Below are 20,002 nucleotides of genomic sequence, written 5' to 3' on the forward strand. Positions count from 1 at the left end.
GAAATACATTCCACAAATTAACTTTTAACAAGGCACACTTGTTAATTGAAATGCATTCCATGTGGCTACCACATTAAGCTGGTTGAGAGAATGCCAAGAGTGTGCAAAGCTGTCATCAAGGCAAAGGGTGGCTACTTTGAAGAATCTCAAATGTAAAATATATTTTGATTTGTCCAAACTTTTGACTGGTACTTTATATATAGGGCTAGGAGTCTATTTGGAATTTGTTGCTCCTCTGCCATCGTAATTGGCACTGCAACGGGTCCCTGTCTCCAAGAGAGTGAAAGGGGGTGGAGATTGGTTCAAGTCTCTGAGAGTGGGAAAAATGCACATGCTCCCTGTATAAGGGATGGAATCAAGTCAAAGTTAGCTTAGCTTCTCTGCAGTGATGTCACCTTCCCTGTGACCTGAGGTAGCCTACTGTCACCCTGTACCCCACCACGGGGGCATGGTATGGAGACTTCAGAGATCACGTATAGTACCACAAGTATAGTACCCCAAAGTGTGTTGATACAGGTTACATACATCTTCTTATTCTCTAAAACATGTATTTACCTTAAAGCCTGATTGCTTCTAAATCTTTGATTGTACCTTATTGGGGTTGGCCCCTGTGGCAGGGTGATCTGGGTGTGGACCCTCCACTCCCCCTACTGGCCATCTGAGTGCAGGGCACCTTCCTGATCTACAACAGTGTTTTTCTAGCCTCACTCTATGCTCTACACTGACCAACGCCATATAATGACTGAGTGCATTCACTGATGTGAAATATCTTGATGTACACTGAACAAAAATCTAAACGCAACATGTAAAGTGTTGGTCCCATGTTTCATGAGCTGAAATAAAAGATCCCAGAAATGTTCCATATGCATATAAAGCTTATTTCTCTCAAATTCTGTGCACCAATTTGTCTACATCCCTGTTAGCGAGCATTTCTCATTTCCCAAGATAATCGATCTACCTGACAGGTGAGGCAAATCAAGAAGCTGATTAAATAGCATGATCATTAAACAGGTGCACCTTGTGCTGGGGACAATAAAAGGCCACTCTTAAATGTGCATTTTGTCACACAACACAATGCCACAGATGTCTCAAGTTTTTAGGGAGCGTGTAATTGGCATGGTGACTGCAGGAATGTCCACCAGAGCTGTTGCCAGAGAAGTCAATGTCCATTTCTCTACCATAAGCTGTCATTTTAGAGAATTTAGCAGTACGTCCAACCAGCCTCACAACCGCAAGCCACCTGTATAGCATTGTGTGGCTGCACGGTTTGCTTATGTCACCGTTGTGAATAGAGTGCCCCGTGGCGGTGGGGTTATGGTATGGCCAGGCATAAGCTACGGACAACAAACATAATTGCATTTTATCTATGGCAATTTGAATGCACAGAATTACCGTGACGAGATCCTGAGGCCCATTGTGAGTCAATTTTTTTAAGGCATCTGTGACCAACAGATGCATATCTGTATTCCCAGTCATGGGAAATCCATAGATTAGGACCTAATTAATTTAATTAAATTGACCGATTTTTGATATGAACTGTAACTTGCTTGTTGCTTGTTGCATTTTATATTTTTGTTCAGTATAATTTGTGAAATGTTGGATAAAGTATCTGATGAAAACAGGGGCTCATGGATTGATAATGAGCTGAGAAATCGGATGGTCCAGCGTAATGATGCCAAAAAGGTAGCAGACAGATCTGGCACTCTGCAAAGTTGTCGTAAATTAAGGCATGTAGATGTAGTGACCAAACTAAACAAATGTAAAAACAAGAGATATTATCAGCACAAAAATTATGAAGTTAAGAATGATGGGAAAAACTGTGGAGAACTCTGAATGACATAATGTGTTGGAATTCAAACATGTCTGCCTATTTTGTTGAAACAGAAGGTGTTTTTATTACTATTTGTTATTATTATTTATTTCTAAACCATGTGCCATTGATAATTAATTTAGTATCTACTTTACAGGCAATGTAGACATATTGATGCCCTGAGTCCATCTGATGGCTTACTGTTATATATACCCGTATAAAAGATTGTATCATTAAAGAGAGGCAATGCATGCTTGAATTTCACCAAGTAGAAAAAGAGGTTCAAAATATGCTGTTGTCTCTTTCTGATGACAAGTCACCAGGTACAGATAATCTTGATGGAAAATTGCGTAGCCACAGCCAACTATATATCCACCCCAATTTGACATATTTTTAACAAGTGCTTGACATGTGCCCAGAAGTGCCCAGAAATTAGTGCCCAGAAATTTGGAAAGAGTCAAAGGTCATACCTCTACCTAAAGATAAAACAAATTCTACCTTCATTGGTCCTAACAGCCATCCTATAAGATTGCTGCCTGTGTTGAGTAAATTAATGGCAACATTTTTATTTGTGCAGATTTTTCTCATGTAACGGTCTGATAACGGGTTAGCTGCATTCATACGGAGGTCATTCTACATGTATGGTCTTAGTGCAAATGACAGATGATTAGCTAGAGTATGGATGACAGGGAGTTAGTGGGTGCAGTGTTAGACTTTAGCGCTGCTTTTGAAGTAATTGATAGGTGAACTTGAGTGATATGGATTCACATCCACTGCTCAATCCTGGATGGAAAGCTAACTATCCAGGAGAAGGCAAAGAGTTTTCTTTAAAGGTCCAATGCAGCCCTTTTTATCTCAATATCAAATCATTTCTGGGTAACAATTAAGTACCTTACTCTGATAATATAAGGCAAGTACTGGAAACAATAGAACACTATAAAATATCGGGGACACCAGGCCTGGTTTTCATAGCTGATTTTGAAAAGGCTTTTGATAAAGTACGACTGGAGTTTATATATAAATGCCTAGAATATTTCAATTTTGGGGAATCTCTTATAAAATGGGTTAAAATTATGTATAGTAACCCTAGGTGTAAAATAGTAAATAATGGCTACAACTCAGAAAGTTTTAAACTATCTAGAGGAGTAAAACAAGGTTGTCCACTATCGGCATATCTATTTATTATTGCCATCGAAATGTTAGCTGTTAAAATTAGATCAAACATTAATATTAAGGGATTAGAAATCCGTGGCTTAAAAACTAAGGTGTCATTGTACGCTGATGATTCATGTTTTCTTTTAAAACCACAACTAGAGTCTCTCCACGGCCTCTTAGAGGATCTAGATACCTTTGCTATCCTCTCTGGATTAAAACCAAATGATGATAAATGTACCATATTACGTATTGGATCACTAAAAAATTCACATTTTACATTGCCATGTAGTTTACCAATTAAATGGTCTGACGGAGATGTGGACATACTCGGTATACAAATCCCAAAAGAAAGAAATGATCTCACTCCAATAAATCTTTATAGAAAGTTAGCAAAAATAGATAAGATCTTGCTACCATGGAAAGGAAAATACCTGTCTATTTGTGGAAAAATCACCCTGATTAACTCTTTAGTCATATCACAGTTTACATATTTGCTTATGGTTTTGCCTACACCTAGTGACCTGCTTTTTAAATTATATGAACAAAAAATATTCCATTTTATTTGTAACGGCAAGCCAGATAAAATTAAAAGGGCCTATTTATATAACGAATATGAATTCGGAGGCCAGAAATTATTAAATATTAAAGCACTATACCTCTCACTAAAGGCATCAGTCATACAAAAGTTATACTTAAATCCAAACTCGTTCTCTAGTAAATTGGTACGAATGTCTCATCCTATGTTCAAGAAGGGCCTTTTTCCCTTTATTCAGATTACACCTGCTCACTTTCGGTTGTTTGAAAAGGAAATAATCTCCAAAATATCTTTATTTTTTAAACAAGTCTTAGAAAGTTGGTTGCAATTTCAGTTTAATCCACCTGAAAGGACGGAACAAATAGTACAACAAATATTGTGGTTAAATTCAAATATAGTAATTGATCAAAAAAAATGTATTTATCGAAGAAATGTTTAAAAAAGGTATAATTTTTGTGAATGATATCATAAATAGGGCTGGTGGAGTTATGTCACACATGCAGCTAACACAGACATATGGAAATGTCTGCTCTACCCAAAATTACAACCAATTAATTGCAGCATTACCACAAAAATGGAAGAGGCAAGTAGAAGGGGAAAAAGGTAAGGAACTTGTATGTCGGCCCTGTATTAAAGAACATAAATGGTTAAAGAAAAGTGTGATAAATAAAAACATATACCAATTTCATTTAAGGACCAAAAAACTGACAGCTGTGCCATATAAATTGCAAAATAGTTGGGAAGAGATTTTGGATGTACCCATTCCATGGCACATGGTTTATGAATTGATACGCAAAACAACGCCGGATTCAAAACTTCGAATTTTTCTATTTAAATTACTATACAAAATTCTTGCAACTAATAGAATGTTATATATATGGGGGATACAATCTTCCCAGCTCTGCAGATTCTGCTGTGAGGAGGCAGAGTCATTAGATCATTTATTTTGGTATTGTCCATATGTAGCTCGTTTTTGGTCACAGGTCCAGGAATGGCTGAAGAATTGCAACATTTGCCTAGAACTAACGCTACAGATAGCAATACTGGGGGATTTGAAAAGCCATAGTCAATCAATCAATAATATAATAATTATTTTAGCAAAAATGTTTATTTTTAATTTACAATCTGTAGAAGCTATGAGAATAGGAAGGTTCAAATCTTTTGTGAAGCATCACAGCACAGTAGAAAAATATATGGCAAATAAAAATCCGAAATGGATGATGTTGGAAGATAGATGGGAAGGGTTGAGTGGAGCTGAAGGGTGGGACTAATAACAAGATAAACAATGTAGGGCATACGGGATCTGTGAAATGTGTATAGGTGCGGAGCTTTTGTGAAATAGCACAGTTACAAGTGGAAATCAAACTGGATGGACAACAGAAATAGAGGAAGGACTAAGAACAAACAAGAGATAACTATTATAAAGTAGACTGTGTCTGTAAAATGTGTATAAGATGTATAAATTGAAGGTAAAAGCAGAAGTGTTTATTAGTTTACTCCAATTGGGGGATCGGTGGTAGGGTTTGCGGGGAATAATAATAGGTATATTCTTTAAAAAAGTATGTATGTCTATATAGGTACAGTGGGGAGAACAAGTATTTGATACACTGCCGATTTTGCAGGTTTTCCTACTTACAAAGCATGTAGAGGTCTGTCATTTTTATCATAGGTACACTTCAACTGTGAGAGACGGAATCTAAAACAAAAATCCAGAAAATCACATTGTATGATTTTTAAGTAATTAATTTGCATTTTATTGCATGACATAAGTATTTGATCACCTACCAACCAGTAAGAATTCCGGCTCTCACAGACCTGTTAGTTTTTCTTTAAGAAGCCCTCCTGTTCTCCACTCATTACCTGTATTAACTGCACCTGTTTGAACTCGTTACCTATATAAAAGACACCTGTCCACACACTCAATCAAACAGACTCCAACCTCTCCACAATGGCCAAGACCAGAGAGCTGTGTAAGGACATCAGGGATAAATTGTAGACCTGTACAAGGCTGGGATGGGCTACAGGACAATAGCCAAGCAGCTTGGTGAGAAGGCAACAACTGTTGGCACAATTATTAGAAAATGGAAGAAGTTCAAGATGACGGTCAATCACCCTCGGTCTGGGGCTCCATGCAAGATCTCACCTCGTGGGGCATCAATGATCATGAGGAATGTGAGGGATCAGCCCAGAACTACACGGCAGGACCTGGTCAATGACCTGAAGAGAGCTGGGACCACAGTCTCAAAGAAAACCATTAGTAACACACTACGCCGTCATGGATTAAAATCCTGCAGCGCACGCAAGGTCCCCCTGCTCAAGCCAGCGCATGTCCAGGCCCGTCTGAAGTTTGCCAATGACCATCTGGATGATCCAGAGGAGGAATGGGAGAAGGTCATGTGGTCTGATGAGACAAAAATAGAGCTTTTTGCTCTAAACTCCACTCGCCGTGTTTGGAGGAATAGAAGGATGAGTACAACCCCAAGAACACCATCCCAACCGTGAAGCATGGAGGTGGAAACATCATTCTTTGGGGATGCTTTTCTGCAAAGGGGACAGGACGACTGCACCGTATTGAGGGGAGGATGGATGGGGCCATGTATCGCGAGATCTTGACCAACAACCTCCTTCCCTCAGTAAGAGCATTGAAGATGGGTCGTGGCTGGGTCTTCCAGCATGACAACGACCCGAAACACACAGCCAGGGCAACTAAGGAGTGGCTCCGTAAGAAGCATCTCAAGCTCCTGGAGTGGCCTAGCCAGTCTCCAGACCTGAACCCAATAGAAAATCTTTGGAGGGAGCCGAAAGTCCGTATTGCCCAGCGACAGCCCCGAAACCTGAAGGATCTGGAGAAGGTCTGTATGGAGGAGTGGGCCAAAATCCCTGCTGCAGTGTGTGCAAACCTGGTCAAGAACTACAGGAAACGTATGATCTCTGTAATTGCAAACTAAGGTTTCTGTACCAAATATTCAGTTCTGCTTTTCTGATGTATCAAATACTTATGTCATGCAATAAAATGCAAATTAATTACTTAAAAATCATACAATGTGATTTTCTGGATTTTTGTTTTAGATTCCGTCTCTCACAGTTGAAGTGTACCTATGATAAAAATTACAGACCTCTACATGCTTTGTAAGTAGGAAAACCTGCAAAATTGTCAGTGTATCAAATACTTGTTCTCCCCACTGTATGTCTATGTATATATGTATGCATACGTGTATGGATATATATATTTACCCCAAAAAATATGGGGGATTGGAAATGATGCAGACAATTACATTGGAAGCAACATTCTTTCCGCAATATTAAGCTGATCCACCCCCAAAAAAAGTACCTTACTGTGATTTCATTTATTTCAATTAAAATGGTAATAAATAAATAAAAATAGCTTGTTAGCAAAGAGCAATTTCTCAAGCAAGAAACTAGCTGTTATTGAGAGTTTTGGAACTCTTTCTTATTGGTCTATTAAATAATGAAATGCTTGTTGATGTCACCAGGCAGACCAAAACTCCATGCCACCAAAACAGGCTGAAGTGTCAGGCTGGCTTTTCTAACAGCTCTTACACTAAAAGGGCATTATCATAATTTTCACTATTTCTCAGTATTATTCCATCCTCAGTGTGGAAATATATATAAAATACAGGAAATCACGTTTTTGACTGTACTGGGCCTTTAATGGAAGCTTCTCAAACAATAATGTTATATCTAAGATGTGGCATTCCACAAGGGAGCTGCCTAGGCCGATTCCTACACTCAGTTTTTACTAATGATTTACTGTATGTAAATTTATTGAAAAAGCAAATAGAATACGTATGCTGATGACTCTACAATGTATAGTGCTACATCAGCACATGTGTTAATTGATGTACTGAGCAATGAATTAAGAACTGTGTCTGAGTGGGTTGGTATGAAGACAATTATGTTAAACATTTCCAAGACCAAATGTATTGTGTTTGGGTCTAGAAATATGCTTGCTGGTGACCCACGTTGGACGCATCATTATTCTGGTCTGAACAAAGACAACATTGTTATTAAAATGGGAAAAGGTGACAAGAAAATGCACAGAATATTTAACATCCTCCACTCTTTTTCAGGTGATTCAATCTTTAGTCCTGTCACACCTAGAACACTGTCCAGTCATATGGTTGTCTGCAGCAAAAAAAATATAAGAATAATTCCAGCTAGAACAAAAAGGAGCTGCCAGACCAGCATTTCATTGCTCTGCCCATACAAATATCAACTAAATGAATCGTAACTTCTCATGGCTTTCTCTTGAAATGTAATTATTCTCCAGTCTGGAAATGCAATCCTGTTCAAGAAACCGCATTATTTCTTAAGCCAATTAGTGCATACCGGCAATAAAGATAATCACCAAACCAGACAGGCGAGTGTGGGGCATCTGATACCCCCCAGACCTAGGACAAATCTCCTCAAATCAACAGTTATATACAAAGCCATCACTGAATGGAACTCCTTACCAACTCATATTTCCCAAGTGAAAAGTAAATTCCCAGTCAAGAAAATATTAACATCTAATGTGATTTACCATAAGTCTGGACAGATACTGATCCCTGAATATGCTTATTGACAGTTAAATGTTACAATTCAGGTATTTTAAATGTCTGTAATGTCTACTTGTTGTTTTTTAAATGTATGTAAATTGTAAAGTATTTTTGTCTGCAATGTCTTTTTCGTTATGTGTCAGACCCCAGGAAGACTAGCTGTCTTCATGGCGTCAGCTAATGGGGATCCTAATAAAATAAAATCACACACACAGTCCGTGTGTGTGTGTGTGTGTGTGTGTGTGTGTGTGTGTGTGTGTGTGTGTGTGTGTGTGTGTGTGTGTGTGTGTGTGTGTGTGTGTGTGTGTGTGTGTGTGTGTGTGTGTGTGTGTGTGTGTGCGTGTGCGTGTGCGTGTGCGTGTGCGTGTGCGTGTGCGCGTGCGTGCGTGCGTGCGTGCGTGCGTGCGTGCGTGCGATCTCCAAGGTCGTCCCCTGGTTCAACGCAACCTTGCTGGTTAATCCTTAATGACTGCAGAGTGGCAGCACTAAAAGAACACACACACTGTCGTTTATTCCTATATTCTGTCCCTTCACACATTAATAACCAGGGAGGTGATTGGATCTGGCTGCTGTGAGAGGTCTCTATAGGGCTCTTATTCTTCCATCTCTCTGCCTATTACTCCATCAGGCAGCAGGTCACAGGCCGCAGCCTGGGAATACAGTTTGTGGCCCATAAAGACCCCCACAAGACTGAACAGGTTTTTCCCCCTGCCCCCTTCCCTTACACCTCTTCTTCAGCGTTCCTTGTGAAACAAAAAGTGTGTGTTTGTGTGTGTGCGTGCATGTGTGCGTGCCTGTGTCCCAAGACTGAGTGATGTCACCCTGTCCTCTCCTCTGCACATGAAAAGAATGATCCCTCTCTCTGGGTGTTAATGGTAGGCACATTATTCATCTCTCCTGCCAATGTGGCTCCTTTCAGAGATGAAGGCATGTGAAGAGTCATGGAGGAGGATTAAATATGTAGAAGAACGGACAGAGGGAAGGAAGAGAAAAAGAAGTGAAGGAATTAAGAGAGATGTGACAAGGTGTGAAAATATTAAATATGTACGTAGAGTAAGAATGGCGGATGAAGGGAAGAGAAAAAAGGAAAGACTGAAGAAAGAGAAGAAGTGATAGACGGTGTGTCTGTCACAGTGGAAGCCGTCACTGAACATCCATGACCTTTTTAGATGAGAGGCCTCTTACTGCGGTGACACGACCCCCAGTGTGTCAAAGCTGTGCCTTTATTATTACCTTTCTGAGGCCTGCCATTGGACAGGGACCAAGTGCTAATTTACATCAATCCCATCAGCCCCTCATACAGTAAAAGCCAGAGGAATACATATCACTGCTGGGACTGAAAGACTATGGTAGAGGACACTACTTGTATTGGTGTTTACTTGAGATACTGTCTGAAATAGATCACAGGTTACTTACTTACTTATGCCCATAGTTCCCCAGGGAGAATAGGCCATCGACGACTCCTCTCTATGGCACTCTGTTCTGGGCAGTCTTCTCAATCTCGTTCTATCCCATGTCAGATGTTTTGGTGTCTGCTTCAATCTCCCGCCTTCAGGTGTGTAACCTCCAGGTGACCATGAGTACTGGAGTTTTTTCTGGTCCAGTCGTGTGGTCACGAAACACTCCTGGCCCTGTGCAAATAGTAGAAGAACAAGTTACCAGGATAAAAAAAATCCCTCCTTGATGAATGACACTAAAAACATATAATCAATACTGACCTTCATCAGACTGCATTACCCGATGACTAAAGATGCCAGACCTTCATCAGACTGCATTACCCGATGACTAAAGATGCCAGACCTTCATCAGACTGCATTACCCGATGACTAAAGATGCCAGCGTATAACTCACATTTTCACACAAATATCTAATTGAAGTCAATCTATGATTGATATCTTAAGTTAGGATTCGGTCTTAAAAGACTAAAAGAAGCAATCTAGCCTCAGACTCTTGCTCCAATGATTTATCAAAAAGTCATAAAGCAGCGTCTCAGCAGCCAGTTGTCTTCGTTAGGCTTTCTTTCATTATGGCTGAGACCAGCAAACTCATCAAAACGTGTCCAACCTTCTATGTTCAACTCAGCACTAAAAGCAGAGGTCTTGGGCCCATTTCAGGCTGTGTGTCAGTGGGATATGGGCTGTCAGAGGCCAGACAAGTTCACACACCAGGCCCGTGATTGACTGACTTAATGTAGGGGGGAGGATCAATAAGCAATATCAGAAGTTTTAACACAAGGCAATACACATAAACCTTTACCAACTTCACAATGTCACTCACTCACTGTTCATTAAAGCTTCTCCTCCTCATCCCTTAGGATAAAAAGGGATACATCCATCAAAAACTCCATCAATAACCCTGGTTTTCATAGTCATTCCTCCTTTTCTAATCCCCCTCCTTTCCTCTTCCCTCATCTCCATTTTGATGTCTGTCTATTAGTGGAGGGTGAGGCCTTCCCTGTTCTCGCATCCAGGGGCTAAATTAGCTCAATCAGCCCCCTTTCACCTCCCCTCACTGGGCCTGGAGCTGAGTGACATACTGGTCCCCTGGGAGGCGCTGGACTCATAGACATAGAGTAGAGCCCAGCGACAGATAGATAGATAGGCCTACAGATAGATACTGACAGAGACAGATAAGACAGAGGGAGAGAGGAGATGAGGAATGGGAGGAGGAAAAGGAATGAAAGGGAGGAGAATGGGAGTGGCATGAAAGCTCCAGAGGTAGAGAGAGAATGTGGGGCAGAGAGGGAGGCTGAGTGAGAGGGAAAGAGAGTGAGAGAGAGAAAAAACATGAATTCAGCCTAATCTGATACTGGGGATATTCCCAGCCCTGAATGGTGCTCCTTGTTTTCTATTTATTGAACAAGTAAAAGAATCTCTGATTCATTTTCATCACCATCCCAGTCTCTCCTTTTTCCCCTTTCACTCTCTTCTGTTATTCATCTATGGAGCCCAGCAGTGGCCAGAGAGGGCTGTGCTGCTGCCAAGCCCAGGTCAGGGCCTGACTGTGGGGAGAGGAGGTGAACAGGCTCCCTGCTCTGTTAATCAAGGTGCGTGTGTGTTGGAGGGGGGGGGGGGGGGGGGGGCTGTTCTAAGGAAGCCATTTCAGCTCTACAGGGATTTATTAGACTGGGGAGTGCATTAGCATCATAAAGACCTGGGAGAATAGGGCTTTGGATGGCCGGTGTACGCCAGCCACACACTCTGGAGCATGTGTGTGTAAGAGGAATCGGATTGCCGTGATTTAAGCCCATAAAGAATGTTAAACGGCAAATATGGATCACCCCATGGCAGCACTGGACCTAATGAATCAGGAGAGGGAGGAGAAGAAGGGTAGAAGGAGGGTGGAGGGTTCGGAGAGACCAGCTACTGTACTGACTGATGACCACTAATGAATGACAGCACACGCACACTGGGAAAGCTACAAACACACACACACACACGACAAAGCTGAAAACCACACTCTACGCACAGACATGCACGCACACCCACAACCTCAAGGTTTTCCAATATTCTGTGACCCACCCACCTACTGTATAAACCAGATAACATTATTCATGACCCATTTTCTTTCCTGTGACCCAGCAGGAATGAGTCATGACATTGTAGGTCCCAACCCACTTAATGGTAACGTTGGATTACCACACTATCAACTGTGTGACTTTGTGTGTGTGTGCTAAAATATCAAGTATATACTCACCCAGATTTGGGAGGCATGATGGATCAGAGTTTTGACAGAGGACAGACGGACCACACCATGTGCTGAGGAGAGGGGGGTGTTGAGGGTTGGCTCAGACCAATGGGAGGATGGGGAAAACCACTGGCTCACAACTAAAGGGAACACTAGGCCCAATAATAACTGCAGACAAAACATTGGCCTCAACCCTAACTCATTCACATCTCAAAGTTTCATAAATACAAGCCCATTGACATTGATGAATGATTTGCACAAATAAACACACCCCAACCATAATATTGGCTTTCCTAATACATAATGGTTGTTGGCTTTTTTACATGGAGGCCTAGACAAACCAAAGATTGCAGGCCCTTTTCAATCTTTCTTTCTCTCTGTTCCTGTGTTGTTTTCAGATTAACTAATAATTATTGTAAATCTGTACCTGTGCTACTGTGTGTGGTGAGTGAGCCATCGTGAAATTACAGCACTTATTATCCTCCCTCCCTCGTCCTATTTTAAGCCTCTCTTCATAGGGGATAAACTGCCCTAATAAAATGGTATTTAAAAATAGGTTAATTGCATTGCAGCTCTATTCCTGTGATTGTTATGGAGAATAATGAGATGATAGCTGTGGGGAGAGGGGGAGAGAGGGACGGAGGGGTAGAGAGAGAGAGAGAGAAAAAGAGAAAGACAGAAGGGGTTAGACAATGTGGAGGGTCTCAACCTGGAGTTTGGTGGTTCTCTGCCTCTCCCTGGTGGACAGAAATAAGAACAGCAGTGTTAGTGTCAGGTCCAGGGGAGAACTGACTGCCCCTTCTCATTGAAGCCCCGAAGTTCAAGGCTGAGCACGGTACTGCAGGCAATGTTTGCAGAAAACAGGATCCCCCATTATAGAAGGGGAAAATGGCAATATTTGTGTAAATAAGCACACATTTTGAAGCATTCCTGGTACCAATATTTTCTTCTATTATACAAGATGTATGCCTTTGAACCAATTATTATCATTTTTTAAATCGCACACAGAAGAGGTTAAGGATAATTTAGTAGCTAACGGCAGCCTGCAGTAACCCGGTTGGCCCTCAACTTGAGATTGAGGTACACTGAGCTAGCCTGCAATATCACTTCCTGGAGTAGCTCAAACTGTGCATCGTATGTCTACATAAATCTCCCACATGACGCCATCTTAACCGACTTCCTTGGCTTCAAATGCGCTATTGAGTCTTCACATAGGAATGAATGAAGTCTCAAGTGATCAATGGCTTTCGCCCTCCCTTCGGCAAATCTGAGCAGAACCCTATCCTCCTGATTCCTGCTTACAAGCAAAAACTCAAAGCAGGAACTACCAGTGAAGCGCTCAATGCAGAAGTGGTCAGATTAAGCAGATGCTAAACTACAGAACTGTTTCACTAGCACAGACTGGAACATGTTCTGGGATTCATCCGATAATATTGAGTTCACCACACCTGTTACCGGCTTCATTATTAAGTGCATCGACGACGACGTCCCCACAGTGACCGTACGTACAGTACCAGTCAAAAGTTTGGACACACCTACTCATTCAAGGGTTTTTCTTTAAATGTACTATTTTCAACATTGTAGAATAATAGTGAAGACATCAAAACTACAAAATAACACATATGGAATCATGTAGTAACCAAAAAAAGTGTGAAACAAAACATACTACATTTAATATTTGAGATTCTTCAAAGTAGCCACCCATTGCCTTGATAACAGCTTTGCAAACTCTTGGCATTCTCTCAACCAGCTTCATGAGGTGACCTGGAATGCATTTCAATTAACAGGTGTGGCTTTTTAAAAGTAAATTTGTGGAATTTCTTTCCTTCTTGATGTGTTTGAGCCAATCAGTTGTGTTGTGACAAGGTAGGGGTGGTATACAGAAGACAGCCCTATTTGGTAAAAGACTAAGTCCATATTATGGCAAGAACAGCTCAAATAAGCAAAGAGAAGTGACAGTCCATCATTACTTAAGTCAATCCTGAAAATGTCAAAAACGTTGAAAGTTTCTTCAAGTGCAGTCGCAAAAACGATCTAGCGCTATGATGAAACTCTCTCTCATGAGGACCGCCACAGGAAAGGAAGACCCAGAGTTACCCCTTCTGCAGAGGATAAGTTCATTAGAGTTAACTGCACCTCCGATTGCAGCCCAAATAAATGCTTCACAGACTTCAATTAACAGACACATCGCAACATCAACTGTTCAGAGGAGACTGTGTGAATCAGGCCTTCATGGTCAAATTACTGCAAAAAAAACACTACTAAAAGGACACCAATAAGAAGAAGAGACTTGCTTGGGCCAAGAAACATGAGCAATGGACATTAGAACGGTGGAAATCTGTCCTTTGGTCTGAGGAGTTCAAATTTGAGGTTTTTGGTTCCAACCTCTGTGTCTTTGTGAGAAGCAGAGTAGGTGAATGGATGATCACTGCATGTGTGGTTCCCACCTTGAAGCATGGAGGAGGAGGAGGAGGTGTGATGGTGCTTTGCTGATGACACTGAAATATTTAGAATTCAAGGCACACTTAACCAGCATGGCTACCACAAAATTCTGAAGCAATACGCCATCCCATCTGGTTTGCACTTTGTGTGACTATCATTTGTTTTTCAATAGGACAATGACCCAAAACACAACTCCAGGCTGTGTACGGGCTAATTGACCAAGAAGGAGAGTGATGGTGCTGCATCAGATGACCTGGCCTCCACAATCACCCGACCTCAACTTATTGAGATGGTTTGGGATGAGTTGGACCACAGAGTGAAGGAAAAGCAAACAACAAGTGCTCAGCATATGTGGGAACTCCTTCAAGACTGTTGGAAAAGCATTCCTTATGAAGCTGGTTGAGAGAATGCCAAGAGTGTGAAAAAGCTGTCATTGTCGTGGAGAATCGTCTCAGAAATATAACACTCTTACAAGAACTTGTGAATTCAATATAGACTTTAATACAAAGTAGCAAAGCTGAGCCCTTCCATGGAAGGACCCTATAACAGCGCCGAGCCCGTCCATGGAAAGAGACTAAATTCTCATATTACAGAGTCCTGCCTTTATAGGATTCTGTCTTTGCATAACGTATAGAGTCCCCTCCCTCTATATGAAAATAGCTTCCCTTGACTTTTCTTCATCATTAATCTTTCCATCTCAGAGCTTGCTTGTTCACGCCCACTAACGCTCATATCTGCTTTTGGTTAGATTATAATGATGACAGAACCCTTTTCACGTCCTAAAAATAATCTATGCATTGCATGCTTATGTTTTACGTGTTAGTCATCAGTTATCTTGCTTCTATCTTTCTTCCTGTATACTGCTGACCATAGTATGTCCAGCTGTCATAAATGTACGTATGGTCTTGGTTAATGTACTCGTTCAAAAATAGAGTATAGCCTGGGTGTCATATGGCCTGGGTGTCATCTTCTCTTAATGTGCATGTCCTTGCTACGTCAGCCTGGCAACTAGACCTATTTATATTTAATGCTCAGCTCTCCTTAATGGTTTGCTCCAAAAGGTGGGTATTTTGAAGAATCTAAAATATGTTTTGATTTGTTGAACACTTTTTTGGTTACTACATAATTCCATATGTGTTATTTCATAGTTTTGATGTCTTCACTATTAATCTACAATGTAGAAAATAGTAAAAAAAAAAAAAAAACTTGAATGAGTAGGTGTGTCCAAACTTTTGACTGGTAGTGTATATATACATCGACCAGAAGCCATGGATTACAGGCAGAATCTGTACTGAGCTAAAGGCTAGAGCTGCTGCTATCAAGGAGCGGGACACTAATACGGACGCTTATAAGAAATCCCACTATGCCCTCCAACAAGCCATCAAACAGGCAAAGCATCAATACAGGACTAAGATTGAATCTTACTACTTCGGCTCTGACACTCGTTGGATGTGGCAGGGCTTGCAAACTATCGCCGATTACAAAGGGAAACCCAGCCGTGAACTGCCCAGTGACGCGAGCATACCAGACTAGCTATATGCCTTCTTTGCTCGGAAGACTGTGTGATCTTGCTCCCCGTAGCCAATGTGAGTATGACCTTTAAACAGGTTAACATTCACAAGGCCGCAGAATTAGACGGATTACCAGGACGCGTATTCAGAGCATGCACTGACCAGCTGGCAAGTGTCTTTACTGACATTTTCAATGCACCAAGTCTAGAACCAACAGGACCCTGAACAGCTTCTACCCTGAAGCCATAATATGCTGAAGAGTTAACCAAATAGCATCCCAGACTATCTGCATTGACCCTTTTTGCACTAACTCTTTTGACTCATGATATACGCTGCTATGGTTTATTATTCTGTCCTTTTGCCTAGTCACTTTACCCCTACCTATATGTACATACACAAAAGGTATAAGGACACCCCTTCAAATTAGTGGATTTGGCTATTTCAATTACCTCGTACCTGCACATCGACTCGGTACTGGTATCCCGTGTATATAGCCAAGTTACCGTTATGAATTATGTATTTATTCCTTTTTTCCCCCCCTTTTTTTTTCTCTCTGCATGGTTGGGAAGGGCCTGTAAGTAACCATTTCAGTCGGTCTACACTTGTTTTTTAGGAAGCATGTGACAAATAAAAAGACAGTAGGATTAAGTTGTCCCGAGACACTGATACATGCACACACCCTCATAACACTGTTCATCTGCATGCATCAGGACACAATGTGTCTCTTCGGATGGTGTTAAGGTTTCCTTGATATTACTAAAGGTGCCCTCAAGGGTTGATTTCAGGCACAGTATTTTTTACTAGTTATATAAACAATATTGGTTTGTCTGTAAGAAATTTTAATCACCCATTTTATGTGGAAGATAATGTTTTGTATTCTTCTGCCACTTCTGTTGACAAGGCTCTTTCAGAATTACAAATCGGCCTTTTTAGCTTTGCAGGTGTCCATTGGATGGATTGCACGATTTCTGTTTATAAAGCCCTCTTGCACAAATCTTACTTCATTGTTAACCTACAGACATACGAGCTACTAGACCCAGTGTCAGAGATGGCTAACTCTGGAGATCCCTTTTGTCTCCTGAGTTAAGTAGACCTGCATTTAGTTTTTTTGCACCTTACTTGTTTTGGTGCATGTAGGACACTTCAGACGGCTGGTTGATGACCTTTTTACTAACGAATGTCTTAGTGTTTTCTAAGTTAGTTTTCTAAAATTGGGTTGTAAATATTGTATATTTGTATTGGGTTGCAATTGTAAATATTGAGAATTCGTATAACTGTGTACATGCAGGGAACCCTTGTAAATAAGGCTTTTGGTGTGGGATATGGGATTTCCCGATTTAAATAACTAAAATAAACTCAAACACAAAAAAATACTCATATTTTGGTAAAACATTTTATATCCAAAGCAAAACCAGAATGCCAGTTTCCCCTGCCCAGTCAGCCAGAGTCAGTCCCATACAGTGACATGGGGGGGGGGGGGGGGGGGCAGTCAAAGAGGGGACAACATTATCTGCAGACAAGCTCTTTGGCGTGTTGGCTGGACAATAAAAACTAAAATAAAACAATTGCTTACTAACATTGGAGCAGGATAAAGGCAAACTCTGGCAGACAGAGAGAGTCAGGTCTGTTCAAGGTTATGCCAACGGATCTCCTCGATGGTATTTCTGAGTACCATTAGAAGGTAGTCATCTCCACGGAAATCAAAGACCATGAAGGAAAATACCCTTCTCTTGTGGTATTTGGGTTTGGCTGGGGAGCAGTACTACAGGCCATCTTCACATTCACAAAAAGCGCAATTAAAACAGAATAAAATCAAATAAATCACCTCTCAACAGTCTCTGGTTCCAATTTCTGTAGGTTAAAAAAGAGAAACCACTCCCAATCAATAGAAAAATGGCATAATATAAACGTACATGTTGTTCTCAGCCTGGTGAAATTTGAACAGTTCTTCACACAAAGAAAAGTATAGAATATGTCTCCCCACTGGTCGTACACTTTCACACTAGTGGCTTAAATACTTGCATATGGCTGTTAGAGGAAAAAGGTACTTTTGGAATAAAATAAAATCAAAAAGAACAAATACAATACATTTAAGTGGCTTAGTGGCATAAAACATATGAAATAAAACTAATTTCATAAATTCTTTCATGTACAAAGTCAATAAAATATAGGTTCCAGTGCTTTGGGAGATAAAATAAAACCAACTATAATCAAGAATACAAACAAATACCTTTTAAATCATCATGTTTCTTCCTTTTTTCTTTACTGATCATAAGCCATATCAAATCAAAGTGTTACCCCTAGTCCCTCATCCAAATTCATTTGTTACCTGTTAGTTTATTCATGTATTGTACAGCCGTAGTTTGGTTTCTACAGGGTTGGTTTGGTTTGTACCTAGTGAGTGTGTGTAGTTTTATCTGGCTGACCCAAAGCTGGCAGTTCTACAAGCACAAACCGGGTGAGGTACTGAAGTCTCGCTCAAAGTGTTGATTTGAACACAGCCTCATGGCACACTGCTTTGTGTGTGTGTGTGTGTGTGTGTGTTAGGCTGGTGCTGTGTTTTTACAGTGCGGAATACGACACTACAGACCAATCTATTTGACTGCTCCTCACTACAAACTACAACAGGGATCATCAACTAGATTCAGCTGCGGGACAATGTTTTCTTGAGCGGATGGTCAGGGGGCCAGAACATAATTACAAAGAATTTGTAGACTGCTAATTGACTGCAAGAAGCCCAAACAGGTATCAAAACATAATCATTTCAAACCTATTTTATGCATGGGAATACATTTATTTTACTACCCCTAAAATCACTTGGAGCTGATTTTCTGGCGTTTAACAGTCTTTTATGTAAACAATAATTTAAAAAAGAAAGTGGTCTCAGAAAACTTGCGGGGCCAAATAAATCACCCGTGGGCAAAATTTGTAGCGCAGGCCGCCAGTTGGGGAACCCTGCACTACAATATGCTAAAACACAACCCACTCCTTCGCTCTCCACACTCTCCAGCTAACCCAGATAGAGTGGGGCTTCAGGTGGCTAACACAAGGCACGTTGGCAGGTTAAGGACTGAGCTACATAACCTCTTCAATCGCTACACTATCTCACAATGCAGGGCCAATCCATCTCTCCTCAACATTCACACAGGGGTCAGAGGTCGTGGAGTAGACTTGGCAGTACCCTAAAGGCTAAAGGTCATAGGTCACACAGGAGATGGCAGTACCATAGAGGTCATGGCAGTGTGTTTTACAGAAGAAGGGTGTGTGTGTGTGTTAAACCGTTGGCAGTGCCTCACATATTTCCCTTCAAATAACAGGGGCCCTTCTGTGTTAGCGTGAACAAGAAGCTGTCTGTGCTCGTTGTGTGTTCGTGTGTGTACTAGATTGTGTATCATTTAGAGGTGCTCTGATATTTACAGTGGTAGGGAACAACTATTTCAATCCGAAACATGGATTTGGTTTCTCATATTGCTGTTGAATGTGTATCTATGTGAGTGTTAAGGGTGTGCATCCATAAGAATTTTGAGTGTGTGTGTTTAAGTGTGTCTCAGTGTGTGTACAGTGTCTATGCGAGCGCTTACAGTGTATGTGAGGAGTTTGGAGTGCATATGTAGCAGGGTTGTTGAACAGAGCAAAAGCATATATCACAGTATATCAGTGCTCTTGGGGGTGTATGTCCAGTGGGTGTTCTGTACGTATCATATGTGCCTGTGTCTGTGTGTGTCTGTGTGTACACTCCTTCTACAGTATATCTGTGTCCTCTATGCTGAAGCTGGATCTGCGGCTGGAGTCAACCGAGGCCTCAGGGGACATGGCAGAGAGCAGAGGGTCTCCACCCAGAGGAGACAGAGCCTCGTCCATCATCAGGAAGCCCAGGTCGCCTCTCCTTCCCTGGGTACCCAGGAGGCCGAGCTCCCCTAGCCCTGACAAGCTCTCCGGGTAGCCAGGCACCCCGTCACACAAGTCCAGCGACTGGGCAAAGTCAAAGGGCTGAGAGCTGCCCACAGCTGGGTACTGGAGGGGAAGTTGGGGCTGGAGGTGAGGGGGGAGAGGAGGCAGCTGTCTGGGCTGACCCTGCTGAGGCTGGATGTGGTGGGACTGGGGATGGTGGTGGTGTTGTTGGCCCTGGGCATGAGCTTGGTGCTGGGCCTGCTGCTGCTGCTGCTGCTGGAGCTTCTCCTCAGGGCTGGTCTCCTGTTTGATGTAGGAACCCATCAGGTCCCCAGAACCCATCCCAGAGGGAGAGGAGCTGGGGAGGCCGTGCAGACGAGCCTGCATCTCTAACTCCTACAGACACAGAGAG

The 20,002-nt window shown here is 41.6% G+C and overlaps 1 protein-coding gene across 4 annotated transcripts in view; it reads right to left on the bottom strand.

Moving 5' to 3' along the window:
* Positions 1 to 17,073: 17,073 nt before the first annotated feature.
* tfeb (transcription factor EB) overlaps positions 17,074 to 20,002 on the bottom strand; it is a 126,124-nt gene continuing 123,195 nt past the window's right edge. For all 4 annotated transcript variants that reach the window (XM_071335458.1, XM_071335457.1, XM_071335459.1 and 1 more), the window contains one exon: positions 17,074 to 19,986. In XM_071335458.1, coding sequence (XP_071191559.1) covers positions 19,441 to 19,986 — 546 coding nt within the window. In that variant the 3' untranslated portion in view covers positions 17,074 to 19,440. The remainder of the gene's footprint in view (positions 19,987 to 20,002) is intronic.

This window comes from Salvelinus alpinus, chromosome 12 (genome assembly GCF_045679555.1).
Source record: "Salvelinus alpinus chromosome 12, SLU_Salpinus.1, whole genome shotgun sequence".
In the NCBI taxonomy this organism is placed as follows: Eukaryota; Metazoa; Chordata; class Actinopteri; order Salmoniformes; family Salmonidae; genus Salvelinus; species Salvelinus alpinus.